The following is a 26,920-nucleotide window of genomic DNA, read 5'->3' on the forward strand; positions in this document are numbered from 1 at the left end:
CCAACGCCCTTGGTGTAACGGTTCCCACTCACTCTCGCCCTCGTTGTAACCGGGATGAGATCTCTGAAAAGAAACTTTCAGAGGATCAACGGTCACCAAACTGCCGCCACCAGCATCCCGGTTTTATCCTTATTTTTTTTAACACCGAGCCCCTCATCTCAAAAGGGAAAAGCAGATCCGTCCCTTGGGCTTTGGAAAAGAGAGCAAGATACTCACAGTTCATGCTGAGTGCCAACAAAACACACGCCGACCGGTGTGGGTAGACTACCAATCCGCCATCTCTTCCAGCTTCCAAAACCAAAACGAGATGGCTCTGGAATTGACTTGCGCATATATACACCCGGTGTGTGCGGTTGTTGATGCTATCCCGCATTCTCGGCTCTACACTCACTAACTAACTAAGAACACAGTAAAGAGAGAGGGAAGAAAAAAGAAAAAAAAAGAAAAATTTCCATCAAATCTTTCAGCCACTGTCTTGGTCACCCACCACTCATCTTCATCTGAAGATATATAAACATTATAGGTCCCCCCCCCTTCCTTCGTTGGCCAGATTTTCTGTTTTTGCTGTGTCTAGCTGCCTCTTATCTGTCTCAATTTCAATTCAACACGTACTTGGGAGAATCACATATATCCGTCAGACATAGTCACACGATGAAGTTTTTTGAAAGCAATTATTTATTCAATTACCCATGGGACCAGGTCACCGCCGCCAATTGGCAGAAATACCCCAACGAGCTCTCGACACACGTGATATCGGTAGACATCTTGGACCGGCAAATCGTCGACAACAAGATCTTGCGCACGGAGCGGTTGATCGGGTGCAAGCAGTCGATACCCCGATGGCTTTCCTTTTTGGTCGGTGGTGCCCTGACAAGCTATGTGCGGGAAGTGTCCGAGATCGACTTGGAGCAGAGATCCTTGGTGATGAAGTCGATGAACTTGACCATGAACCATTTGTTGTTGGTGAAGGAAACCGTGGTATACAGACCCGACGTGGATTTGCCCCTGCACAAGACCCGGTTTGACCAGAGTGCCGAGATTACCGCGTTTGCTTCGATTGGCAAGTTGTGCGACAAGTTGGAGGACTGGTCGATTGAGAGGTTTGGACAGAATGCGTCAAAGGGCAAAGTTGCCTTTGACGGCGTCTTGGATACTTTGACCAAGAAATGGGAAGAAAATGGCGTCTTCAAGTAGAGGCAACAACCTCCCTCGAAGGAATAAATCCACATCATCACATTTTTTTAATGATAGAGAAATAAAGCAGGCGCGACTATTACCACAGTCTAGTCTTTACAAGAAGCTAGCCAACCAAAGTCTGTTTTCATCACCACATTGCATAGCATTTTTTTTTTTTTATTTTTTTTTTTGGTTCTTTTCTTTTGGTTCCATTCACTAAAGTCTTCAAATTGAGTTTACTATTTTCTATGGGCATTGCTTGTATTTTGGAAGGAAGGAGTTCTTGCATTTCATACTACTTGTACATACTGTATTTTACGGATATTAAACGGCATACAATTATTTATATATATATATTTATAAAGGTTAATTTTTATACTATTAAAACACTCGTGCTGGACAAAAAAGCGCAATTCTGATCCTTTAGAACGCAATCCAATTTCACCCCGTTAGTGACGATCTTTTGCTTGCTCTTGTAACTCTTGTATTTTGCAGCAAATACGAGGGAGCATACTTCCAGACGCTGTGGATACTCATCGAAATACGGGACTGTAGAAGTGGTGGGAAGGTCCCATCTTGGGTTTGCATATTGTTTAACTATTGGTGCTAGGGTGCACTGCAATTCTGGTGTAAGGGTGCGTTCGAATCTGGTAGATTTTGTGTTGCACCTATACCGAGATTACATCGGAAACTCGAGAGCCATGTTTTTTTTTTTTTGATATCCAGGGAGCAAAGACGTCCACGGGTGTATACTCGTATTAAGAGACACAGTGGTAATCTCAGAGACGTTATTTGAGAGTCGTCCATCTTTGATGGCACCTTGGTGGTTTAGTTCGAACCTGGAAGAGGTGGGCTATGAGCTGTGAGCTGCGAGGGTGTCAGCCTCGCGTTGCAGATAAATCAAAAAGCTCAGTCCATCACGATGGGCAGAATGCATTGACGTCGAGAAATTAATCAAGCCTCGGTCTCGTTTTTTTGTAATGGTCTCTTTCAAAGCCTTTTGGTGTGAATTTTGGTTGCAAATTGGAGCTAACTCTAAACGCGGCTGCAAAAGTTGAACTAATTTTTTTTTTCTTCCGTCAAGGAGGAAAGAAGCACGAAAATTACTGTTGTTCAACTATACAACACAATTGGTGTAGATGAAGTAGCTTTTAAACAAAGAGGTGACATGTGAAACGCTCACGAGCAGACGAAACTGAAGCTTGCCTACGGGCGGTCCAAAGGCAAGTAAGTAGGAGGTTTATCCATATCTCCCTCTCTCTTTGTCTGCGGGATCAGAAGGACAAACCCCCCCCCCCCCCCCACCCCGTGAAGCGTTTGAGACGGGGATAACTTCCGAGAGAGGCTCACTAGATTGATCATTAATTGACCGCAAGGCATCAAACGGTGAAGATCACAACCCATAAATGTTGCAGGTGCTCAGTTGGGCGGTGGTGAAGGTTTTAGGGTTGTAGCCCTGTTAGCCGAGTGTTTGGGAAAAAACAGTCGTGTAAAAAAGCCGCACAAACCAGTCTCACTTCCTCCTCTCCCTCACTCTCACACACTCTGAAATTTTCGCATCTTCGGGTCGCCATCACCAAGCCTTTGAACCTTTTTCACTTGTTTTCCAACAACCACTTTGGTGAGAAAGAAGCAACTTTTTGCAGACAAGCCAAGATGCAAATTTTCGTCAAGACCCTTACGGGTAAGACCATCACTTTGGAGGTCGAGTCCTCAGACACCATTGACAATGTCAAGTCCAAGATCCAAGACAAGGAGGGAATCCCACCAGACCAGCAAAGATTGATCTTTGCCGGTAAGCAGTTGGAAGACGGCAGAACCTTGTCGGACTACAACATCCAAAAGGAATCCACCTTGCACTTGGTCTTGAGATTGAGAGGTGGTGGTAAGAAGAGAAAGAAGAAGGTTTACACCACCCCAAAGAAGATCAAGCACAAGCACAGAAAGCACAAGTTGGCTGTCTTGACTTACTACAAGGTCGACAATGACGGAAACGTTGAGAGATTGAGAAGAGAATGTCCTGCTCCTACTTGTGGTGCTGGTATCTTTATGGCCAACATGAAGTCCAGACAATACTGTGGTAAATGTCACTTGACTTTGAGAGCTAACTAAGATGTGTGCGTGTGTATGTCTGTACTTTCTAATAATAGTGACTACTCGTCTTGAGTCTTTCTTGAGTTTTATCAAAACTGTCCTCTAGCGTTTTGCGCCGTGTGAATTCGACATTTGACAACTGCCAAATATTCATCAGTTTAGTTTGGTCTCGGTATTGGAAAGCTGTCACGTGATCTACACTCACTCTCACTCTTTCTCACTGTTATCTTGCCAGCATAGGGCTTACGAATGGCTCGAAAGAGCCAATGCACATCTTAGATCTTAACCTTTCACCCCCCCCCCCCCCCCCCCCCAAAAAAAAAAAAAGCAAAACAAGCATCATATTCCTCGTATCATGAGGAGATGGATCTTGTCCTCCTCTGTCTTTCTTTCTTTTTTAGTTTTTGGTTGAATGCCGTGTGTAGAGAGGGTGTTGTGTGGTATGGCATGCTTTGATAACCAATCGGCGATAATAAGTACATAGAATAATATAACATTGCGCGCTTGATCCCCCGAAAGCTTGTGACAAGCACGAGATATAAGGTAAGGTCGAAACCAAATAGCCTACCACCCCCCCATTTCTCCACCCCTAATGGCATCCAAGTTTTCCCTTTACGACACGAATCCAGATGTCGAAAAGTATGTTTCTGAAGGCGTGATATCGGTGCACCAATTTGTCGAAAACATCAGCAAAGACCACAACTTGAAAGGCGCCGAGGTCAACAACCAGGCATACTTGGACCCGAAACCGTACATCAGATCCTTTGAAAGCACGTTGAGAGAACTCAACAAGCTCAGTTTGGACGCCAAAGCCCATGAAGCGAGGGGCGAAAAGGAAGTCGACTCGTTTGAGTTGAAACACTCGGAAAACGTGTTGGGCTTGAGCCAACAAATCGCCGACACCACCGAAAAGTTCAACTTCCTAGATGGCCAGATCTCCGAGGTCTCTAGCAAGATCAACCCACTTGGATCGACGTTGAGCAAAATCTCGACATCGAGGGACAAGTCTCAAGAAACGATTTTCTTGATCAGGGCCTACCACGGCTTTTTCATGAAAGGTGCATATCCGCCTCTAGAAGCATTGCGTACGAGCACCAAGATTGAGGAAAACACCAAATGCGCAAAGTCCATCAAAAACTTGAAAAAACTAGCCAGTCGTATCAGCGACGAGTCGCTTCCCTCGACGTTGAAATGTCTCAAGGCAATAGAAGATTACGGACAGACAATGGAGGAAGAGTTGTTGCAAACTTTTGAAGTGCTCGTTGAAGGCGGCGACGAACACTCGGATGGCAACGTCGACATACAGAGAATGAACAAGATTGCCACCATCTTGTTCGAGTACAATAACGGGACAAACTTGATTGAGACATTTGTATCCAAGCATGCCATCAGCAACTCGGAAGACGCCGAAGCGTTGGAGGACTTGGTGCTGTCGAATGCGGAGAGCAGCACCGAGCTAGAGACAAAGTTGAAGGGCTATTTTGAGAATCTAAAGTTTGAGCTCAAGTCCAAGGCTCGCATAAGCAAAAAAATCTTTGACGATGCCGATATGGTGTTGGGGTTGGTGTTGCAGAGGACCTTTGATCAGGAACTCAAGCCGCTAGTGACAAAGTTGTTGTCGCGAGCAACAGAGTTCAACACGTTGAGGTACTTGACCTTACTCAACGCCTTAAAGAAGATGGTTTACGAATTCACCGACGACATCAAGGACTACGTGGTGATTGAGGATTTCAACAAGGACGGGTCTCTTCTTGTCACTTTGGATCAAGCTTGCGCCAACTTGTTTCAAGAATACACCAGAGATGAGGTGTACCTCGCCCAGGAGAAGAAGAACATCGAAGAGGCGGTGCAAGCCACGCTCAACAAGCTAGATTTCGACGCCTTCTCCTATTATTTTTCCAAGTCCGAGCCACCAGTAGACTACAAGTCATCCGATAGCGAGCACTCGAGCTTTGCCCACGAACGGAAAAGATTGGCTCATTTCAAGCAATACGTCATGACCAAGATTAGCGAGAGACTGCAAAATGAGCGAGGAATATCGAAACTCGAGATTGAAGAGGATGAGCTTGCGGCGATTGAAGCGATTGAATCGTTGATCAAAACCGTGGCTGAGTCCATGGGAAGAGTGATGGAGATCTCGCCGCAAAGAACCCCCGACCACTCGCTCGTTGCCTTGAACTTGTTAATCTCCAACTTTGACAAGCTTTCTATACGTGAAGAGGTCCAGCTACAAGGTCAAGATTTCTTTCTTAATCTTTACTCGATCCAATTCAGAAACGAAATCATCTTTTGCTTGTGCACCTGTGCCAAGATGGCCATTTTCCCCTCCTTGGCCAGTCTGCCCGCGGCGAAAACCAAAGCCAAGGCGTTGATCAATGACTTTGTCAAGAGGCACGAGACTAGCATCAACGAGCTATTGCAGAAAACAGTCGAGTACATCTTGTTTCAAACGCAGCAGTTGCTCAACAAGCAGAAAAAGAAGGACTTTTTGTGCGACGCCATCGAGGAGGACACGGCAGCGTGTGAGGCAGTCAACGGGTTCTTGGAAGAGATGTTTGCCAACGTGACCATGGCCTTGAGTGGGGGCAACCTCGAGACCTTTTTGATTGCCGTGGGAGCCGGTTTCCTTAACCAGTTGCTCGAGCACTACAAAAAGTTTTCCGTCAACTCCATTGGAGGAATCGTGTTGACGCGAGACGTGATCCAGTACCAGAGCCGCATCGACGAATGGAACATTCCTGCGCTATCGGAAAAGTTCCAAATCTTGAAAGAAATCGGAAACTTGTTCACGGTGCAGTCGCTGTTGGTCAACTCGTTGGTCACAGAGGGCCAACTATCACAAATGAAACCTTATACTGTGAGGCAGTACATTAGTCAGAGAGCCGACTTTAATCCCAGCTTGACGGATAGAATATTTAGATTTAGATGAGAGAGAGAGGAAATGAAGAAAAATGATGATGTTGATGACGATTGGTTTTTTTTTACTACTTTCTTTCTGAGTACGCTGGTGTGATTTTCAACGAACGTAGAGTATTATTATGATTGTTGATGAATGGAAACTATCGACAGGGTTGTTCATGCCATGCCACAGTTTGGATGCAAGTTCATCATCATCATCAACAGGCTTCCTCTTCCCTTCTTGCGCTACCGATTTGGGCTTCTACATTCTCTGAAAATATTTTCGATGAAATTTTTCCACACACACACATTCATAAAAGCTGCCTAGTCCTCCTCCTCCTCCTCCTCCAAACCTTTTGATTGTCAAATATATATAAAGCCATGTCTGTGATCGGTATAACATTTGGTAACACCTCGTCTTCAATTGCGATTGCCACTCAAGACGGGAAAGTGGACGTGATTGCCAACCCTGATGGAGATCGTTCCATACCGTCAGCTTTGTCGTATGTCGGAGCCGATGAGTACCATGGCGCTCAAGCAGAGGCAAGGTTAATAAGAAACCCCGAAAACACCATAGTCAACTTTAGAGACTTTATCGGCAAAAAGTTTTCCCAGATCAAACCCGACTTCTCCCACGGGGCCAAGCCCCGAGATGTCAATGGAGAAATTGCATACGAAATAAAGACTGACGGCAAGACCGAGACGATTACCATTCACCAAGTCGCTGAGAGGCACTTTAAGCAGTTGAAGTCAGCAGCTGAAGACTACATTGGCAAGCCCGTGGAAAGTGTCGTGTTGGCAGTGCCTACAGACTTTACAGAACACCAAAGAGAAGAAATCACCAGGATTGCCAACGATGCCGGGTTGAAAGTTTTGCAATTGATCAATGAGCCATCCGCGGCATTGCTTGGCCATTTATCGAACGAAGAAGACAAATTGTCCGAAGACAAGATCTACATTGTTGCGGACTTTGGAGGAATCAGATCCGATGGCGCCGTCATTGCCGTGAGAGGAGGCGTGCTCACCATCTTGGCCACGGCCCACGAGTACGGCTTGGGTGGAGAGAACCTAGATTCGGCATTGTCGGAGTTTTTCGCCAAGGAGTTTGAGAAGAAATACAAGGCCAACCCTAGAACCAATGCCAGATCGCTTGCCAAGTTAAAGGCGGAGTCGATTGTGGTTAAAAAGACCTTGTCCAATGTGCAAACTTCAACGTGCTCCATCGAGTCCTTGGCCGAAGGTTATGACTTCCACACGAGCATCAACCGTTTGAGATACGAGTTGGCCGCTAGGGAGCCCTTATCGAAAATGGCGGCGTTTGTGGAAAAGGCCATCTTGAAGGCGGGCTTGGAGCCCTTGGACATTGACGAGGTGCTTTTGGTGGGTGGATGTGCACACACCCCCAAACTCGCCTCGAACATTGCGATCCTTTTCCCCAGCTCCACCAAGATTGTGTCTCCATCCTTGGACTCTAAGGCCTCCAACCCTTCCGAGTTGGTTGCGCGCGGAGCTGCTTTGCAAGCTTCGTTGATTGAAGGTTTCGAGCAAGCGGAAATCACCGAGTCGTTGCAGCCTATTGTGGTCAACACGCAACACATCTCGAAGCCAATCGGCATCAAGGACGCCGAGGGAAACTTCCAGCCGATCTTGGTTGCTGAAACCGCTTACCCCATCAAGAAATCCATCGAAGCCACCAATGGAAACAGCACCACGGCCTTGATTCAGTTGTACGAGGGTAAGAGAACGGTGAAGGAGACCGTTGTCGAGCAAGAAAAAGACGAAGAGGACTCGGAAGACGAGGACTCTGATGAAGAGCCCGAGATCGAAAGAGAAGTTGTTTACCAAGTAGGCGACTTGTTGGCCGAATTATCGTTGAAGGATTTGAAACCCCACTCGAAATTGGAAGTGACGGTGAACATTACTCAAAATGGAGTGTTACACTTGACTGGAAGGGAGTTGAAACAGGGCTCGGTTCCAGTAAAAGGTGAAATCTCATCCAACTAGAAGATCTTGCTTGCGGTGGAGAGAGGGGGGGATGTTTCATGTGTATTTTCTATAGTCATATATACATTTATATACCAACATATATATATTGATAGACTTAAAAAGAAAAAGACACCACTAGGCGAGTGCTACCATATAAAGCCGCACCAGATCGGACACCGACACTTTGTCTGTCTGTCTGTCTGTATTTCTGTCTGTCTGTATTTTTGTCTCTGTTGCACTGTCTGTCTGTCTTTGTTGCACTGTATTTTTTCCTCAGTGGCTACGAAGTTGTATGGTTTATACGTTCACTTCCCCATGGGAAGTACCTTCTGTTGAGAAAGCAATCATTTTGCACGCCAGACCCATTTCCCCCGTCCCCACCTGGTGAATTGCAACGAGTAGCTTCTTACAAAGGCAGGCGGCATACTGTTGTGCACTCTGTTGAATATGGGGAGGAAGAAACAAGAGATGGCCCAGGTTTACAGTGGATCGAAGAACGAGTTCATCTTTGGAGAAGAAGGAGGCAAGGGCAAGAATTTATCGTCCTTCTTGCGAAATCTATCATTGACAGGATCGCCCACCAGTAGCCGAGAGTCGATAGAGGAGGCGAATAGCAAGATATATGGCAGTTTATCCTACAAGAAAACGGGCGAGTCGAATCCCAACTTGGCCAGCAGCTCTGTTTTATCGAGTCGTCCTCGATCAACACGCATGCTTTCTTCGGGGCTGCTACACTCGCAACCAGCCCACAACAACAGCAGCAACAACCACAACAACAGATATGACCAGGGTTCAAAAAGTGGCCATTCTCGCTCGAAATATAAGGATCTAGATGACGATTGGAACGCCGATATTGACGACAGCCGGATCTCGCCTCTGAGCGGTCCCCTTGAAAGTTCGTCGTATGCCAATCCCAGTTCAAATACGGGCAATCGAGTCGGTCTGCACCAACATGGCGAGCTGAATAAACCAACACACGGAGGGGAACGCTTGCCAGAAGCAGCGAGCGGCAAATTTGAAAAGTTCAAAAGCGTGTTGGCGTCCGATAACGTGATTGACATCCAGGAGTTGAGGAAACTTTCCTGGAATGGGATACCCAATGAGCTACGTGCCATGTCGTGGTTCTTGCTCTTGGGGTACCTCCCGACGAATAGGACGAGACAGAGCTCGACTTTGAAACGCAAGAGACAGGAGTATCTCGACGGCATCAAGGGCGTTCAAATTGATTTCACCGAAAATTCAAAGACATCTACAAGTTCAACCAATGTCAACAATGGGAGCCGAGAGAATCAAATTTATCACCAGATAAAAATCGACGTGAAGAGGACCAACCCCACGATGAAGTTGTACGCACACGATTCCGTACAGGTTTCTCTTCAGAAAATCCTCTATCTCTGGGCAATTAGGCATCCAGCTAGTGGGTATGTTCAGGGAATCAACGATTTGGCGACTCCATTCTACCAGATTTTCCTTAGCCACTATTTATGGCAGCTACAAAAGAAGAGCCAAGGAAAGCAAGCTGAATATCAGCGACTATTCATCCCAGGGTACATTTTACCCGGTAAAGACTCAAATGGAGGCGATGACGAGTATGGCGAAGAAGACGAAGAAAAGGACAGAGAAAAAGAAGTGAGATTGCTTCAAGACGCAAGATTGGCGCTGTATAACCTTGACAATTTCGATCCGGCAAAGTTGAGTTTGCGAGTTCGCAACGTCATCGAAGCCGATACTTACTGGTGCTTATCCCGTTTACTCGAGAACATCACCGATAACTATATCCATGAGCAACCCGGTATACACAGACAGGTGAAGGAGCTCCGCACTTTGATTTCGAAAATCGAGCCGGGCTTACTAGGCCACTTTGATAAGGAAGGAATCGAGTTTTTGCAATTTGCATTTCGATGGATGAATTGTTTATTGATGAGAGAGTTGCCCATGAACTTGATCATCCGCATGTGGGATACCTATTTGAGCGAGCAGCCCTTGGGATTCAACACCTTCCACACATATGTGTGCGCTGCCTTTTTAGTGAGGTTCAAGACGAGCTTGATGCAGATGGATTTCCAGGAAATCATTTTGTTTTTGCAGAACCCGCCTACTTCCAATTGGAAGGAAAGAGATATCGAGATGATGCTCAGTGAGGCATTCATAACTCAGAGCTTGTATAAGCATGCCTCGGCGCACTTGAAATAGAGCCCAACGGTTGAAGCTAGCAAATCGAAAGTTGAAACTCTTCCGCTTTTCGGCATGGAACTTACTCCCTCTGTAGACCCTCCGTATCTCCATATATGTGTGTGTCCTGTGACTTTTGATTTTTGTACAAATGGATTGTAAGAAGTCGCAGGAGTCAGATCCATCGTAAATTAGAAATAAGAAAATTGCAACCACTCCGTGCCATTTCTAAATTTTGTGTCCCCCTAAAATTTTTGACATATAAATATATAAATCAAGAAGAGCTGCCCCTTCTCCATCTCCATCTCCATCTTTACAATTGAGACCCCATCGCTCTCTTTCTACATCTACAAGTTTTATCTAAACCACGGCCACCATATCTATCGACAAGTTTGGATATTGAGAAGGAAAAAAAAAAAAAGACAATGTCTAGACCAGCAGGCAGAACCATCTTGGCATCCACAATCGCCAAACCCTACCAGGAAGAAGTCATCAATGCCGTCAACAGATTGAGCTTCCGCCCAACTTTGGTGGGTCTATTGGCCAACGATGATCCAGCAGCAAAGATGTATGCAAACTGGACCGGGAAGACATGCGAGTCGTTGGGGTTCACTTACAAATTGATCGAAGTCAACAAAAACGAGTTGGAGACGTCGTTGATCAAGGCCAACAAGGACGACAGCGTCAATGGGATCATGGTCTACTTCCCCGTCTTTGGTGATAAGCAAGACCAGTATCTCCAACAGCTCATATCACCGGAAAAGGATGTCGAAGGATTGAACTTTTTGTACTACCACAACTTGTACCACAATGTCAGGTTCTTGGACCCGCCGCACAACCAGCAGAAGTCGCTAATTCCGTGCACCTCGTTGGCGATGGTGAAGATCTTGGAGTACTTGGGCGTCTACAACAACATCCTCCACTACGGCAACAGGCTCTACGGGAAAAAGGTGTTGATTGTCAACCGATCGGAAATCGTGGGCAGACCGCTCGCGGCAATGTTGGCCAATGACGGCGCCACGGTGTACTCAGTTGACATCAACAACATCCAGCAGTTTACTCGCGGGGACAATTTGCTGGAACACCGACACATAGTCAAGGACTTGGACCCCGAGGAGTACGCGTTGGAGAAGATTGCGCCGCAGTGCGACGTCATCATCACGGGTGTGCCTTCCGACTCCTACAAGTTCCCCGTTGATTTAGTCAGCTACGGCACGATTGTGATAAACTTCTCGAGCTCGAAGAACTTTGACGATGACGTTAAGGAGCGCGCGGGGTTGTATGTGCCCTCTATTGGGAAAGTCACCATTGCCATCCTACTAAGAAACTTGTTGAGGTTAATCGACAACAAGCAGATCAGGGAAAAAGTGGTGGAGCAGTGAGACTGCAGGAGGGTGACCGATGACACTGCGGGAAACTGTAACAAGCAAAATATAACGGGTGTGGGAAATCTATCGGGTCCGTCCGTCTGTCTGTCTGTCTGTCTGTCTGTTCAGAGTCATCGACTCGAGCTTTGTTCCCAATCTACAAGCGAGCCGTTTGTGGATTTGATAGAGGCGGGAAAGGAAACGAAAGCACAACAGTTTCCAGGGTCAAAGGGATTCAATTTTTTTTTTTTTTAATTACGTTCAAAACAGTTTCTCCGTGCAGTTGACAACCTTCATAGTTTTTTCTTCTTTTTTTATTCTTTGCTTTGTTTGATCCGGCGTCTCACTCTGGCATCTCACTCTGTTTGTTGAGAGGTTTCATGGCCTCGATAAGCAGCCCCTTTCTCATTTCCGTGGTTTATCCGACTCCCACCACGATGTGCGGCCCACGCTTTCCCCTTAGTTAATTTACCCCAGAGACCCGTTTTCGTTTTCAGTGTGGATGTCTCATATTTTTTTTTTTTTTCACACACACTAAACGGGAGGGCTTCTGATAAGGCAGGAGGTGCACATCTCTAATAGTCACAGGGTTCAGGACCACCAGCAACGCATTTTCAGGGGTTCAGGGCTCTGATAAGTCTTATTTTGTTGGAGTTTTTCAGCGTCTTTCTTTTTTATTGGGGAAAAAGAAGAGGAGGAGGGAGAGAGAGGGACCAAAAGCCAAACTATTATGGCTAGCAACCAGTCGTCTCAGCGACCACAGAATCCCCGCAAACGGCTCTTGCCGATTGATCCGTTGGCCATCACGGAGTCCTTGGGACTCCAAACGTTTCGCAAGGAGCTACGGAAATCTTGGTCCAAGGAGGAAGACCAGAAATTGCTTGAGCTTGTTACAAGGCAGCTTGAGAAGGTGGTGGACATTGACAATGTCGACTGGGAGAAAGTGGCCAAGGAGGTTAGTCTAGACGGGTCGAAAAAGGAGAAGAATTGCCGCAAGCGGTGGAGCAATTGTCTAGACCCGGCACTACGTAAGGGCAAATGGACCAGTGACGAGGATGAGCAATTGGTCCGGGCTTTTGAAAAGTTTGGAGCCTCGTGGCTCAAGGTGGCGCTGGAGATCGAGGGCCGCACCGAGGACCAATGCGCTAAGCGGTACAAGGAAGTGTTGGATCCAAAGACAAAAGACCGCTTAAAGCCGTGGTCGAAGGAGGAAGACCTATTGCTTATTGAGCAAGTCAAGAATTTCGGCACCAAGTGGCGGACCGTGTGCAATGTTTTCGAGAGCCGACCGTCGTTGACTTGCCGCAACCGCTGGCGGAAGTTAGTTACCGAAGTTGTCCGCGACAAGGCCAGCCCCGAGATCAAACAAGCAGTGGAGCGGATAACCAACGGAGACACACTGGTGCTCGACTCGTTGACGAAGCAACAGGAAGAACTAACCAAGAACTACCTAGACCTCGACCAAGAAACCAAGAGAAGATTTAAAAGGAAGCGGACCGAGACCCGCGAGGTTTACAGCATGCAGGATCGGAATCGAGACAACGATGGTGATCATGGTGATGGTGATCATGATGATGTTGATGTTGATGTTGATGTTGCCAAGGATACTCAGATTGAATGGAGCTACGACCTCGGCAGTAGAAACGGTGCAGAGGCGGCGACGGCGGCGGCGGCGACGGAGGTAATGAGCATCGGAGTGATCAAGGACCGTGCCTCTGTTGAACTATTGGTGGCGCATGCAAAGTCTAGAGACGTCAAGATCTCGATAAATCAACACATCCATCATCATTATGCTCGTCGAAAGGGGCACGGGCGTGAAGTCGTTGCCAAAGGCGGTAGCCCGCAAGGGATTTTGGATGCAAGAGACGCCGTGGAGCCCGAGCAACTGATGTCACGGTTCAAGCACTTCAACTACTTGCCTGCCAAGACGGATGTGCCCAAGTTGAGTTCGTCGTCACCGGGGCACATTGAGATTAAGCAGCATCAACACCACCACCACCATCACCATCACTATCATCCTCCCGAGAGGCTGCGAAGCCCTTCTCCGACCAAGAATGACCTTCTTAGTCTGAACCCGCGCGATGCCAATGTGGCAAGCTTGTTGAACACAGACTCCTACAATAAAAACATTGAAGATGAGATGTCCAACTCAAACCCACTAACACCGCTCACGCAAGCTGTGGAATTGCTCACGAATGCAGGAACCCACAACACGTATGCAAGTTATCCGAGAAGCACCAACAATAAACCACCTTTGGTGGAATCTGGGCAGAACAGGAAGCTAAATGAGGAAGTCAATGGAGGAATCAATTTCTGGGACAGCGTGGGCGTGAGGACTGCGCGCGAGACGGGCAAGCACACGCGGCAAATGTACGATCACGTTGACAGGGCCTCGAAACAGAAAGAACTGGGTTTGGAGAATGTTTCTCATTACCATGCCAACGCCGCGAATGGCTTCCGAAACGCAACGACGCGCATCCCCGATGGCCATCAAAGTCAAAATCAACACCAACACCAACACCAACCAACAACCAACTTTAACGGATACCAGCGGGGTACAAATACACTACAATATGATGTCCAACGCAGCAGCAACAACAACAACAGCAACAATAACAGCAGGAAGAACAAAGCTGCACAGCTGCAAGAGGACTGGGATGAAGAGGATGAGGTTCTAGCCAGGGAAGTTGGCGAAGCTGGAGTAGACCAAGACATTTTGGACTCCTACGGTTTATTCTACAACGTTTACACCAAAGAAGGATCCACGTTCCCCGATTTCCAGCCAAACCAGCAGCCCTATCTGCATGTCGAAGACCAAAACCAAGTTAAAGAAAGCGTTTATGACCAGTGGGGGAGCGGGTTTATTATCCCCTTCAATCCTTCCTAAGACCTCCCCCTTTGCGAGCCGTTCTCAGTATACTATTACTATTATTACTGATATTTAATATTATGAAGCCACTAGCCTACCTTACCCTGTCTTGTGACAAGTTGAAAAACCTACCCATCTCTGGATGATGAAATAGCCTCTACTACCAATACTTCTACTTCCCCATAGCTAATATAGCAGAACGCGCCAGCCACGCGCTCTCTCTCAATCACGTGCAAACTGAAAGTCACGTGCCCTACAGTAACTACCAAAAGGGAAAAAAAAAGAGAGAGAGAGCCACTCAGTCAGATACAACAGTTATACATACATACTACGCCATACTATACTGTACTATACTATACATATATACAGTGGAGGGTAGAAAAGCAACCAAATCTAATCTGCGAGATACCCCTTTATCATCTGCGGACAGCGAGGACGACGAGTGGCGTTTCTGTATATATAGACCATGACTCAGGAGCCAGGCAAGAGGACTAACGAACACAGTGTGAAAACCAGTGCTGATGCGACGCTCTCCAAGTCTCGGCAGGGGGAGATCAACGACAAGCAGTGCAATGACCAGAAACGCACGGGGTCGGGCACGCGAATAGAAGAAGAAGAAGAGGATAACGGAGAAGCAGCAGCAGAAGAAGAAAAGACCGGAGCCGAGTCTAGTGTATATTCGGGTGGGAAACACTCGCAAGATGGCGGAAACTCGTCTGCCCCTGGCCCTGCAGAGGCAACGCAGGAGAAACGTGCCGTTGCAGCAAATCAAAATAGTCTGCAGGCAAAGCCATCGAGCAATAGCCAACCAGATAAACCCAACCAGTCCCTGCAATCCATCGCAACGGCGAAAAGCGCCGCGAACGCCGCAGTTGTCCCTACCCAGAACCCGCAGATCAACAAGAGCACCATTGCAAATAGAAACAAGTCTTTGAAAGCGAAACAAAAGATCATCAGCTCCAAGGAAGCGCATGCCAAAAATTCGATTTTGGTTTCCAACATGGTCAACAAATCGCCGCAGTCGGCAGCATTCCCCAATTTGATGGGGAGCGCATACAAGTTGGAAAGTGACAATAAACCGGGCCCTTCGTATGCAAACTCGTTGCGCAGCAACAGCGCGGTGTCCACGCCAGGAACGGGGCCAATGAAGATTGGCAGTATTTATAACTTGAACGACGAGAACACGCGGCAGGACCAGCAGCCCCTCGGCGCTCCACCGCCATCGTCCTCGACGAATGTCAGTGTGACGCTGCCGTCACAAGAACGGCCTCCGTTGCAGCAACCAACGGCACCGCCTGCAAGCTTCATGTCTCATTCTAACGGATCGGGAATGCACGCGCCCTCGATTGCAAATTTGAATGACACGGACACCCAGAACAAGAACTTGCGTCAAAAGAAAGTGGCCAAGCAAAACTCCACCAAGACCGACTTTTTTGCTGCTAAATTGGCCAGCGCGGTGGATGACGTTGAGAGCAGCGATAGCGATGAAACGTTTGTTTACGAGAACAATAATGACGACTTTGACTATGCCAACAACACCAACCAGTTGAGCACCCTTGATAACATCAGTGTCAATGGAAGCTTGGCCGGGGGCCACCCCATGGGTAATGCAGTGGGTAACGCCGCCAGCAGCAATGCCAGAGCCCCAGTCATTTTAGAAGCCGACAATGACAACAAGACCCAAAAAGGTTCAAACGGCAAGGCGCATTCCATTGCAAACTCCATCAATAGCACATCGCATTTGGATCTCACAGCGTTCAAGCGTCCTGCTCCCAATCGAACTTTGTCGGCATTCTCGGTTTCTGAAGCCGATGGTCGAAGTCCGACAACTCACCAGATGGCAGACAAGTCTGTTGGAATCTCCAACGCTTCTGAGCAGCACGGTTTCAACCATCACCGGCAAATAAGCCTTGCGCCTTCGATCAACGAGGAGGAAAACGGCGACACGTATTCCTTTAACGACAGCGATGACAATATGATCCAAGACGAGCGTTTGAGCGTCAAAGAGGGCTCCAGTCATCATCAAGCGGCTTTGGCCGCCGCCGCCGCCGCTGCGGCCGCGTCGTCGTCGTCGGGGGCAGCGGGCCCGCTTTTGTGCATTGACGAAAACCACCACCAGGTGCTGAGACCTCAGCTTCTGTCCGCTGCCCCTTCGACCATCAGCAAAAACACATCAAAGAAGAATATGCAGACGTCAACCACCTCGTCCAAACTACGTTCCACCACGTCGAAGCTTTTTGACAAAAAGGGCTCTCAGCCCAGAAGATACAGCACCATTCCCGATGACGTTGACATTGAGGATTTCGACGATGAGCTCATCTACTACGACAACAAGGTTGGGTTCCCGCACGACAATGAGTCCACCTCCTTGTTGGGCTTTAAGCACAAGATACCCCACTACAGATCCCTCAACCTACACTATCCTCCTCACAAGCACCAGCACAAGAGGTACCTATCCGCTAGGCAGCCATTGGACTGCTCGGATCACGAGTCCAACACCACGGGGAAACGGCTTTTCCCCTTCCCCTACCAGGAGCTGCAGCCGCAATACTACTATGACCACGACGGCTTTGACCACGAGTCGCAGCAGTACGACCCAAACTTTGACCTTCCTGACTTGTCGGCAGGCAAGAATGGTCGCAACTATGGCGGTGCGCGGAACATGAGCGGCGGCGGCGGCGGTGGTGGCGGTGACGTTGTTCCTCCGTTCTTGCTAACTCGTAGAGCGGGGAAAAAGTCAAACTGGGTGCGGTCGTTTCTTTACACCTTTTCGTGCATCTTGACCATCCTCACCGTGGGTTTTGCCTTGGGCTTCCTCATGGCCACCACGAAGGAGTTGACCAATTTCGGCATTGTTTCGATTGAAAACCCGATTGTGAGCAAGGACGAGTTGGTGTTCAACGTGGTGATTGAGGCATTCAACCCCGGCTGGTTCTCGGTTGCCGTTGACGAGGTCGAGTTGGACTTGTTTGCCAGAAGCGGCTACCTCTCGGACCTGACTGCTGCTGCTGCTGCTGCTGCTGGCACTATTCAACTATCCAAGGATTCCTCTTCCAAAGTCGAAACGGTGAAACTCGGCACGATATCGCGGTTGGAATCCACCATGACTTTCAAGGCAGGTTTTTTCTCGAGAGAGCCATCGATGCAAAATGGCGAGATCAAGTTGCTCAACCCGGGCAGAAACGTTACCCTTGTGGAGTCGACGCTGTCGCTGAACGACACCGATTTGGATAACCAGGAGAAATGGGCCGTCATCAGCCAAAACCCGTTTGATTTGATCATCACGGGCGTGTTCAAGTACATTCTTCCCTTTGGCACGAGCACCAAATCGGTCGTGGTGAGAAAGACTGGCTACATAGATCCCACTTTATACCTAAGCTAATCTAATCCTTGAATGGAATGTTGCAGGATCTTTTTTGTTCCTTCTTTTTTTTTTCTCTATTTTGCTTAAAGAGAGTTATGAAAAAGAAGAAGAAAAGAAATGATAAAAGAGCTGCATTTATTCATTAGAAACCAAGCAATGTAGTTTTTCAAATCCCGGCAATTTTCTAAGCTTCAACTCTACGTGGTGCGGCGTCGGCTCGAACGAAGTGGCTCTCGCATTGCGGTTATTCTCAAAGGGGTCCATCTTCATCAACGCAGACGTGGGCATGCCCACTTCAAAGAGCAAAAGGAACCTCACCACAAACATGTACATTTCTCTAATCGCCAAATTGTGGCCCGCGCACATTCTTGAGCCGGCGCCAAAGGCAAAATGCTGATAGGTTCGCGGTACCGCTTTGATTGCATGCTTCTCGTCATCGATCCATCTCTCCGGCGCAAACGCCTGCGCGTCTTGGAAAATCTCGCAGTCGTGATTGGCAGCATAGGCATTCATCAAGAGCTCAGTTTGGGCAGGCAAGGTGAATTTTTGGTGGTGGTGGATCGGTTTGGTTGTTGCTCGCGGCAAGCTCAAAGGTAAGACGGTGAAATGGCGCAATGTTTCCAACACCAACGCAGTCACGTACAAATTGGTCATCTCGTACTGGTTCAGCTGCTCCCATGCCACTACAACGTCGTCCTTGGCGTTGCTCAAGATTTCCGCCAATGCAGTCAGCTGTATGCGTGGCCCCAATTGCGGCTGCGAAAGCACCCCCAAGAGATAGCTCAAGTTGAGCGAGGTGTTGTCTAATCCTGCGCTGACCAACGTCAAGCAAAGGCTGCCGATTTCCTGATCCTTCAATCTGTTCAAGTGCTTTTCCAAGGTAATTGTGCCTACTATGCTAGAGGCACACTCGTTTGAGCCCTGGATCATTCCCATAAGCAATCTCTCGTGAAGCGTGTTCATGTAGACATCTCTCCTGGCTCCGCACCGTCGTGCCACGATGCCATTGGTTAGCGTCGGAAATAGTCGCAAGAGCGGCACCGAGTCCTGCAAGTTCGATATCGGAGACCGCATGCGGATGATATCTGCTTCGTTGCTGATGATTTCATCACAGAGGGCCCTATCCTTGCCGAAACAGTCTAGCTTAATCCCGTAGCCCATCGACACGATGCATCCCAAAACAAAGCACTGCAAATGGCGATACAAGTCCCTATCTGGTCCAATCTCGTCCATGAGCAACCTCTTAATGGCGCGGTTGGCCTCCTTGTCGATGATGGGGATGCGGGACTCTATCGAGCGTCGATGGAGCTGCTCCGAAAGCACTTTTTTCTTCTTGGTGAACGACACGCACGCCGGCGTCGAGCCAATGGTGAGTTTCTGGAACGAGCCCACGAGTCCATGAAAAGTGTAATGCACCGGTCGCGAGTTGTTCTGGCACGAATGGTTGATCCATAAATTCACCACTTCGTTATACGAGTTAACGACAACAACGCGTCGCACCCCGAGCCTGATTTGGAAGATGGGCCTGTGGTACTTTTGCGCCCACACTTGGAAAACCAACGACGGATTATCGAGAACTTGGTAAAGATGGCCCACAATGGGCCACTCGCCTGGTATCGAGAACAACCCCTCGATTTCAGCTGGTCTCGTGGTTAATTCATATATGACAAGGAGCAAGAATAGCGTAATTAGAATCACGCATGCACCACGGAGGAGGTGCGCAAGTAATGTCTTAGCAAGATCGGTTGGGGCCAGTGGATACGCCAGCTGTTTCTGCAGCATCTGTTGAAAAAAAGATTATAAAAAAAAAATAGTAGAATGGATAGCAAGTGGGTTGTTACATGTAGTGGTAAGAAATGAAATGGAAATGAAGAACAAAAGAAAAAGAACAAAAGAACAAAAGCAAAAGGGGCGAAGGAGGCAAAAGACCCATGAGGAGATCTGGTGCTGATCGATTTTTTTTTTTTTTTGGTCTTTCTTGTTTTGTATTGCAAGATGTTGAAACGTGTATTGAGACTGAATTTCTAGCAGCTATCGTGTGGAATGTAGATCTTCAACGTCGTGCCAAATAAATCTGCATGAATACAACCAAACGGAACTGGATTGGCCAAACCTTTCTTCTTTTGTCTTTTTTTTGTCTATTTTTTTCGGTGTTTGTTTTGTTTCAAACCATCTCTTCCTTTTCTTGCCCAAACTTTTGGTCCTTGTAGAACTCCCGGCTCTGCTCCCGTTTCGCAAACTCATTTTCCTCCGCTATAAGCTCGTCAAGGTCATAGTCGTACTTGTCCGGATCCGTGTCCCAATCCACTTTTTGTATCCTCCTTTTCCTCATCTCGCCGTCGTTATCGCCAAACTTGTTCAACTCAATCCTGATGGGCAAGTCCTCGGCGTGCACATCAAACTTTTCCTTCAATGCGCTCGCTTTGGCTTTGAAGTTGGTGCCGGTTTTTTCGTCGTGAGCGTTGAGTTCGTCTGGGGGTATATAGCCGTACTGCGCCGTGGGCTGGTGCCTTATTTGTTCGGCGGTGGTTTTTTTCTTCTTTGCCTGGGAGGACTTTTTCTTTTCCGAGTTTAGCTTGATCTTTGTGAGGCCCGAGCAGTAAGGTAGTATCACCATAAGCAAAGTAAGTGCCACTGCAATTGCTATAAGGAGGAAAAACATGCCAGGGAAAGTTTAAAAAAATATGATATTATGTCTGGACTACCTTTGACGAGATTTTCTTTGGAGGTTTTTTCTCTTTGTATATTTAGGATGGTTAAATACTGCTTTTATGCGATGAAGGAATGGGCATTCGCTCAAATAAAGGTTTTCAAAATTTCACCACCCCTGGAAGTTTTCCAATCGCGCGATCTTTTTTTTTTTTCGTTTTCTCCCCCATCTCTCGTAGTCATTTATAGCCGACTTTCAGAGCTCCAAATACAATACAACCCAGCACAAGCTAGAACAGCACAGCGCCATGTTTAGAAGGGCAATTGGCAAGAGGCCAAGACCAAGCTGGCTTCGATCTATACTGCGTTCCTTGCACCACCGCACTCTGTTGCCGTTGGCACTCACTCGCGCTGACCGTTTTGCTGTTTGCCATGCGCCACAATTTCCTCGAATGTACTTCTCCATCAGCACCCAGGGCGAAAACTTGGAAGGCAAGATAGACAAGTTGAGCGACCAAGATTACAACTCGATATCGAACGATTACCTCGACGACATCTCCGACGCGTTGGAGGAGCTCAATGAGGAATTTGAGCAAGTGGACGCCGAGTTGAGCCATGGGGTCTTGACGTTGACACTACCACCAAATGGCACCTACGTTATTAATAAGCAGCCTCCAAACCACCAGATCTGGCTCAGCTCGCCCATTAGCGGACCCAAGCGGTACGATTTGATTGGAGGCAGGTGGATCACTTTGAGAGACGGCACTTCTTTGACCCAATTGTTGGAAGAAGAGATCTCGGGGGCACTCAAGACGGACTTCAAATTTGGCAATGAGAGATAGCGCTGGCTCGTGGATCGGAAAATTGGGGAGGGGCTTGTTGCAACTGCTGTACAAATGGTCGTGTTGCTTGAGTTGATTGATTCTTACTGAATACGGTTAGAGGCGGTTTTATTACTAGGGTGGCTGGGGTCCCATCGGCCCAATCCTCCGGATAGAGACGTTTGTCTATATTTAATTTATAAATTGAAGATTGGCTTGATTTGCGCTCTCTCTGTACTACGTTGCATGACATGGGAAGTCTGCCGATGCTGGTTTAGATGTACACCACGAATCGTGGACTGGAGTTTAAAACTGGCGGTCAAAAAAAAAAAAAAAAAAAAAAAAAAACCTGAGATGATTCTAGCTGGAACTTGATGAGAGCTGGTTGAGCTCTTTGTCGTTTATCGAAATAGAAGAAAATCTTATGAGCTTCGAATGGCTGTTACCAGTCCACATCGAGTGGGCGCCTCGAATATTCCACAGGATTCGGGCGGCTGGCGTAAAAAAAAAAAAAAAAACTGCACCTCCAGTTTGGTTCCAATAGACAACTTTTTTTTCCCGACTTTTCATTACCTGATTATTGGAACCAACCGGAGGAGAAGGAGTAACGTTGTTGTTGTTGTTGTTGTTGTTGTTGTTGTTGTTGATGGTGAAGGAAAACATTCTTGGTGTTGTTGCACGTGCCATTCACGTGCGTTTCATTTTAAAGTATACTTTACACGCACGTGCTAGCAATCGCTCTTGATTCTTGACATTTGTAGAACATCTTAAAGAGCCTTGAGGTCAAACCACTTTGAAAACACCAGGAGTCTCTGGATTGGCACCTACGTGCTCTTTTCTAGAGGGCAGGGCAGAGGCTTCCCATCAAGGGAGCAGCTGCGGTTGTTTGGCTGATGTGGTGGGGCTGACGTGAGTATTGAACTAATACTTTGCGATAGAAAAGCTTGTCCAGTACACGGCGCAGTTGCCGCTCTTCGCCCACTTGCCGCACCCTGCCTGAAGCACCGCCGACAGAAGAAGAAGATGAGTACCACCAATGTTGCATCCACCTCTGAACTGGTTCCTACAGGCAACTCACAGCCCCCGCGTCAACTCTAATGACGCAAATTGAAACGAAAAAATAAAGACGTCACTGCCCCAACTTGCGACACACACCCCTGATTTGGGGAGATGGGGTGTTGTTCCGATAGACACGACTTTTGCCAGTGCAGATATAATACTTTGACTGATCCGATAGACAGCTGGGTGCACGGAGGATAGGGCCAGCCGTGGGTGCTAACCATCTGGAGCAGACGGACATGGAGAATGAGAGAGGGATGGAGAAGCAAATTTTGGAAAAAGTGGTCCAATCTGAGCAAGAGGGAACTTGATGTTGTATTTAGGACCACACCGAGTCTGCTCTAGAATAGACTAGAGCAGACTCTCTTGTGTGTGAGTATATATATAGGATCTCAGAGTCTCCTTAGTTCTTGTTCTTGTTGGACTGACTACACATTCCACTCTTGAAATTTCAATTCATATTTGCTTTTTGAAACAAAACAAAACCTGTTGCTATTGTCCAACTCGTTTTTTTTTCTTTCACAACCAAGAGGATAGCGTAGAGACTCCGTTTTTGGTCACACATTTGGTACAAGCCAACTGGTCAAAAACACCCATAGAACATAAAACCTAGAATAGAACAGAACAGAACAGAAGAGAGAAGAGAGGAAAAATGGCACCACAACCACCAAAATTACCAAAGGGCTGGATAGCTCAATGGGACGAAGAGTTTCAAAGATTCTTCTTTGTCAATACGGTCACGGGTCAGTCGCAATGGGAGCAGCCCAATGATGATCACCATTTGGAAGAATCCAGAGATTCCTCTTCTTCCAATTACCAGCGCCCAAGTCACCAGCCATCTCAAGGCGGTAGTGACACAAAAGCCGACGGAGGAGATGGAGAATCTTCGGATAGAGGCATTGGTTCGTTTGTCATGAACCAAGCAATGAATCAAATGACCGGTGGGAATAAGCACGGCAGCAGCGGAGGAAGCGGTGCCTTTGGAGGAGCTGGCTTGGGCTCTGTTGCCGCTCTAGCTGGGTCGTATTTGACTTCGCAATCTGGAGGTCAACACAACAACGGCGGCAACAACAGCAGTGGTGGTGGCATTGGTGGTTTAGTTAGTAACTTTCTCGGTGGTAATAAAACTGAGCAAGGTGGCAACTATGGCCAAGGTCAAGGATATGGTCAAGGACAAGGACAAGGATATGGCCAAGGTCATGGTCAATCACAAGAAGGCGGGGGCATTTCTGGAATGATTAATAACTTCTTAGGAGGATCCGGAAACGGTCACAATTCTGGCAGTCAAGGTGGTTACGGTGGTGGCAACCAAGGTGGTTATGGTGGCGGTGGCAACCAAGGTGGCTATGGCGGTGGCGGCAACCAAGGTGGCTATGGCGGTGGCGGCAACCAAGGTGGCTATGGCGGTGGTGGCAACCAAGGTGGTTATGGCGGTGGCGGCAACCAAGGCGGTCGACGCCAGGATAATTACGGAAATGAAGGAGGAAGTTTTGGCTACAACAATACAGGTGGTCAAAACCGCTGGTAAATAGCTCACTCTGTAGGCGTCAATAGTTGTAACAGTAACTTGGACAATCATTTTATTACCTACTACCTGCTGTTGATTAAGGAGGGCATCTGCCTCCCACTGTCCCTTATCCTTGAGTTTGGTTCAGGTGAAATATCAAAGTCAAGGGTGCAAAGTATTCTTTTTCAGTAGTTCCCACACAAGATGGAGAAAGCGAACAAGAGAAAAATCAAGCTCGTTTTCTCTTTGTATTGTATCCATCAAAATCAACTTTTCACAGATTACCTACAGTTAATATTATTATTATTAAGGAAAAAGAAAGAAGAAAAATCAGTTTACCAGATTGTCGGTTTGAAAAAACCATTCTCGTCGTTGTCGTTGTTGTCTTTGTCGTTGTCATATCAAGTTGCAGTAACACAGTAGACAAAGCGTCGGCGTTAGGGGCAGAGAGCACAGCAAAACACAGCAAAAAAGCCCCGATGCCACGAGTCAAGTCTGTTCGGGGCCCATCGTTGGTCACAGACCATGTCACGGTCATCAAAGAGCTCCATCCGCGAAGGAAAGTGAAACGGGTTTTGGTTACAATCAAGCTACAGCCTGGTGTCCTAAGATCTGTTGGCGAGGGGAAACCACAGAGCGATGCATTTCCACCGCCGCAACCATCATTACCACCACAACCGCCACAACTACAGCCACCATTACCATTACCACCACCACAGGGAGATCCACTACTGACAGGTACAACTGATGCTCATGCAGAGCCTTTCCAAAGGAGCGGCAGTTTTTCGGTGGATCTTGATGCGTTTGAAAGGGAGCTCCTATCCCATATAACTTCCGAGTCCTCGGGGCTAGATAGTGGAACGGTTCCACCTGCCCAAGATCACCCTCATCCTCAGAATCTTGTTTTTCTTCCACCCATCACATCCAATGACATAAACCAAAATCAACGAGCGCCGGATCCGGTGATTCCAACTGCTCCAACTGCTCAAACCAGTCAAATCACGGGTGATTCCACTGCACGAATAAATCGACAGGTTAAGAAGGAGCTGCAGATTGAGAAACTGGTGGATGATGAGCAAGATACTGGCAAGCTCGCCAAATCACACAAACCACTTCCGCCCAACATTGCACCGCTTCTCAAAGCCGAATTCAGCGCCCTAGACGCAGAAGAAGACGGAATTCAAGTTGACCACATTATCTTTTCGTTAAAGGATCCATTGGGAGGAGGACGGATCAATTTCCCCGTGCGGTCCCGGTTTTGCACGCATTTCGAGTGCTTCGATTACAATAACTTTTGCATGATCAGCAAGATCACCGAGTCGACGAAAAACATCACCAAGAAGAATCTCTTGAAGCAAAATTACGAGAAATTGTCCAAAGGGGGAGGTGGGGCAACGGCGCGCAAAACGAGCACGCGTTTCAAACAGCAGCAGCCCACGAGCGGCAACACCGCGGGCACTAACATTATTCTACCTCCCGTTGGACGGTCGATTATAAGCCAAAAGGGAGTCCAGGATATAAGGCTACCTCCATATGTCACCATTTTGAATGATCCCATGCCTCAATATAACGCAAAGTTTGTGCCAGCAAACTATCACCAGTGCGTCTTTTACAAATGTCCCATTTGTCGAATATCGTTCCCCTTAAGTGCACTTATAGTCAGTGATGTTTTCAATTATTTCCTCAAGCTGACGCCGTTGGAGATTCAGCGGATAGAGTTGGTTGGCCTAGAGAAGTTTAGACCTATAATGGATGAAGAATTTTACGGCAAGCTGCGACTGAAAAAGAACAAAAAGAGCAACAAAATCGGCGGTGGTGGTGATGATGATGATGACGATGGCGTGATATGCATTAGTTCTGAAGATGAGGACGATGCTAGTATATCGAGGAGAGCAGCAGCAGCACAACAAACAAGTCAAAAAATGCTGTTTGGCAACATCCTTCACCAAGAGAATGTTTTAAGAAATCCACCACTATATCAAGATGCGTTTCGATTCTGGCGTCATGATAACAACAATAACAATACTCATAACAATAACAACAACAATAACAATAATAGCGGGCCTATTGATGGTGATGGAACTAGCTGGGACGATCCTGTGCTTCTTGATTGATGGATGATGGAAAGATTAATGACACCTACGTTGGAAAATAGTATTTACGAATATATTTTGTACCTATCACCACCGGACCCACCAGTCTCTAGTTTGTTTGTTTGTTTTGCATCTACTTCTCTGACTTTGGAGAGTGAAATTCGGGTGTTTTTACTCTTTTTTTTTTTTCTTTCTTTCCCCCACATTGAGGATAGTTGGCGCTGGTCTCGTGCTGTATGTGTACAGTGGAAGATTACGTCATACAAAAAAACAATTACTGGACACTTATCTATTCCATCAATTGTCGCGACACGAGCACCTCCCACCCGCAAAGGAACAAACATTGATAAAGTATAAAGGGGTGCCCCCAAGTTTGAAAAGAACATTGAACGCCGCTGCCTCTATATGGGGGATGCTAAAGAAACACAAGTAAACATTCCAAGCTCGCCTTTACCGTGCTACTACATATCTCTTCTTTTTGTTAAAACCCATTTTTGCCACCACCACTTTTTCCACACCTTACCGCACTTTTCTATAATTCCACGACACTCCGATAAAGGTTGCAATGTCGCAAAAAAGTTGGATTGTCGTGTTTGTCTTCCACGCGTCAATTATTTCTCTCTCTTTCTCAATCTTGAGAGCGCCACCGAGACGGTTATGGAACTAACTAACGCCCTCCCCCCCCGTTTACCTCGCTTTGTCTTTCTGTTGTCCTCTCTAATTTCTCTCCGCTGAATGACTCAAACCCAGACTCAGACCCAGTGCTTGTCTGTCCGTGTGAGTATGTAGGTGTGTTTGCGTGTGTCCCTTGTGTGAGTCTTTTGTATTTTATCTGACACGCTCCCCACTGCTGGTGCTGCTATCT

At 47.3% G+C, this 26,920-nt stretch overlaps 13 protein-coding genes across 13 annotated transcripts; 11 read left to right on the forward strand and 2 right to left on the reverse strand. All coding sequences in view use genetic code 12, as the record gives it.

Moving 5' to 3' along the window:
* Positions 1-651: 651 nt before the first annotated feature.
* LODBEIA_P52400 (uncharacterized protein) lies at positions 652-1,194 on the forward strand (the record flags this gene model as incomplete). Its single annotated transcript, XM_066975551.1, has 1 exon — positions 652-1,194. The coding sequence occupies one exon, from the start codon at positions 652-654 to the stop codon at positions 1,192-1,194; it is 543 nt and encodes a 180-aa protein (XP_066832178.1).
* Positions 1,195-2,832: 1,638 nt separating this feature from the next.
* LODBEIA_P52410 (uncharacterized protein) lies at positions 2,833-3,288 on the forward strand (the record flags this gene model as incomplete). The annotated part of the gene is made up of 1 exon (XM_066975552.1): positions 2,833-3,288. One exon carries the CDS (start codon positions 2,833-2,835, stop codon positions 3,286-3,288), a length of 456 nt encoding a protein of 151 aa, XP_066832179.1.
* A 574-nt stretch (positions 3,289-3,862) lies between these two features.
* On the forward strand, positions 3,863-6,199 carry LODBEIA_P52420 (uncharacterized protein; the record flags this gene model as incomplete). Its single annotated transcript, XM_066975553.1, has 1 exon — positions 3,863-6,199. The coding sequence occupies one exon, from the start codon at positions 3,863-3,865 to the stop codon at positions 6,197-6,199; it is 2,337 nt and encodes a 778-aa protein (XP_066832180.1).
* A 350-nt stretch (positions 6,200-6,549) lies between these two features.
* On the forward strand, positions 6,550-8,172 carry LODBEIA_P52430 (uncharacterized protein; the record flags this gene model as incomplete). The annotated part of the gene is made up of 1 exon (XM_066975554.1): positions 6,550-8,172. One exon carries the CDS (start codon positions 6,550-6,552, stop codon positions 8,170-8,172), a length of 1,623 nt encoding a protein of 540 aa, XP_066832181.1.
* A 450-nt stretch (positions 8,173-8,622) lies between these two features.
* LODBEIA_P52440 (uncharacterized protein) lies at positions 8,623-10,347 on the forward strand (the record flags this gene model as incomplete). The annotated part of the gene is made up of 1 exon (XM_066975555.1): positions 8,623-10,347. The coding sequence occupies one exon, from the start codon at positions 8,623-8,625 to the stop codon at positions 10,345-10,347; it is 1,725 nt and encodes a 574-aa protein (XP_066832182.1).
* A 404-nt stretch (positions 10,348-10,751) lies between these two features.
* Positions 10,752-11,708, forward strand: LODBEIA_P52450 (uncharacterized protein; the record flags this gene model as incomplete). The annotated part of the gene is made up of 1 exon (XM_066975556.1): positions 10,752-11,708. One exon carries the CDS (start codon positions 10,752-10,754, stop codon positions 11,706-11,708), a length of 957 nt encoding a protein of 318 aa, XP_066832183.1.
* Positions 11,709-12,423: 715 nt separating this feature from the next.
* Positions 12,424-14,580, forward strand: LODBEIA_P52460 (uncharacterized protein; the record flags this gene model as incomplete). The annotated part of the gene is made up of 1 exon (XM_066975557.1): positions 12,424-14,580. One exon carries the CDS (start codon positions 12,424-12,426, stop codon positions 14,578-14,580), a length of 2,157 nt encoding a protein of 718 aa, XP_066832184.1.
* A 448-nt stretch (positions 14,581-15,028) lies between these two features.
* Positions 15,029-17,944, forward strand: LODBEIA_P52470 (uncharacterized protein; the record flags this gene model as incomplete). Its single annotated transcript, XM_066975558.1, has 1 exon — positions 15,029-17,944. The coding sequence occupies one exon, from the start codon at positions 15,029-15,031 to the stop codon at positions 17,942-17,944; it is 2,916 nt and encodes a 971-aa protein (XP_066832185.1).
* Positions 17,945-18,061: 117 nt separating this feature from the next.
* LODBEIA_P52480 (uncharacterized protein) lies at positions 18,062-19,708 on the reverse strand (the record flags this gene model as incomplete). Its single annotated transcript, XM_066975559.1, has 1 exon — positions 18,062-19,708. The coding sequence occupies one exon, from the start codon at positions 19,706-19,708 to the stop codon at positions 18,062-18,064; it is 1,647 nt and encodes a 548-aa protein (XP_066832186.1).
* Positions 19,709-20,090: 382 nt separating this feature from the next.
* Positions 20,091-20,588, reverse strand: LODBEIA_P52490 (uncharacterized protein; the record flags this gene model as incomplete). Its single annotated transcript, XM_066975560.1, has 1 exon — positions 20,091-20,588. The coding sequence occupies one exon, from the start codon at positions 20,586-20,588 to the stop codon at positions 20,091-20,093; it is 498 nt and encodes a 165-aa protein (XP_066832187.1).
* Positions 20,589-21,027: 439 nt separating this feature from the next.
* LODBEIA_P52500 (uncharacterized protein) lies at positions 21,028-21,417 on the forward strand (the record flags this gene model as incomplete). Its single annotated transcript, XM_066975562.1, has 1 exon — positions 21,028-21,417. The coding sequence occupies one exon, from the start codon at positions 21,028-21,030 to the stop codon at positions 21,415-21,417; it is 390 nt and encodes a 129-aa protein (XP_066832188.1).
* A 1,690-nt stretch (positions 21,418-23,107) lies between these two features.
* Positions 23,108-23,983, forward strand: LODBEIA_P52510 (uncharacterized protein; the record flags this gene model as incomplete). The annotated part of the gene is made up of 1 exon (XM_066975563.1): positions 23,108-23,983. One exon carries the CDS (start codon positions 23,108-23,110, stop codon positions 23,981-23,983), a length of 876 nt encoding a protein of 291 aa, XP_066832189.1.
* Positions 23,984-24,441: 458 nt separating this feature from the next.
* On the forward strand, positions 24,442-26,076 carry LODBEIA_P52520 (uncharacterized protein; the record flags this gene model as incomplete). The annotated part of the gene is made up of 1 exon (XM_066975564.1): positions 24,442-26,076. The coding sequence occupies one exon, from the start codon at positions 24,442-24,444 to the stop codon at positions 26,074-26,076; it is 1,635 nt and encodes a 544-aa protein (XP_066832190.1).
* Between the last annotated feature and the right edge of the window lie 844 nt (positions 26,077-26,920).

This window comes from Lodderomyces beijingensis, assembly GCF_963989305.1.
Source record: "Lodderomyces beijingensis strain CBS 14171 genome assembly, chromosome: 6".
Taxonomy (NCBI): domain Eukaryota; kingdom Fungi; phylum Ascomycota; class Pichiomycetes; order Serinales; family Debaryomycetaceae; genus Lodderomyces; species Lodderomyces beijingensis.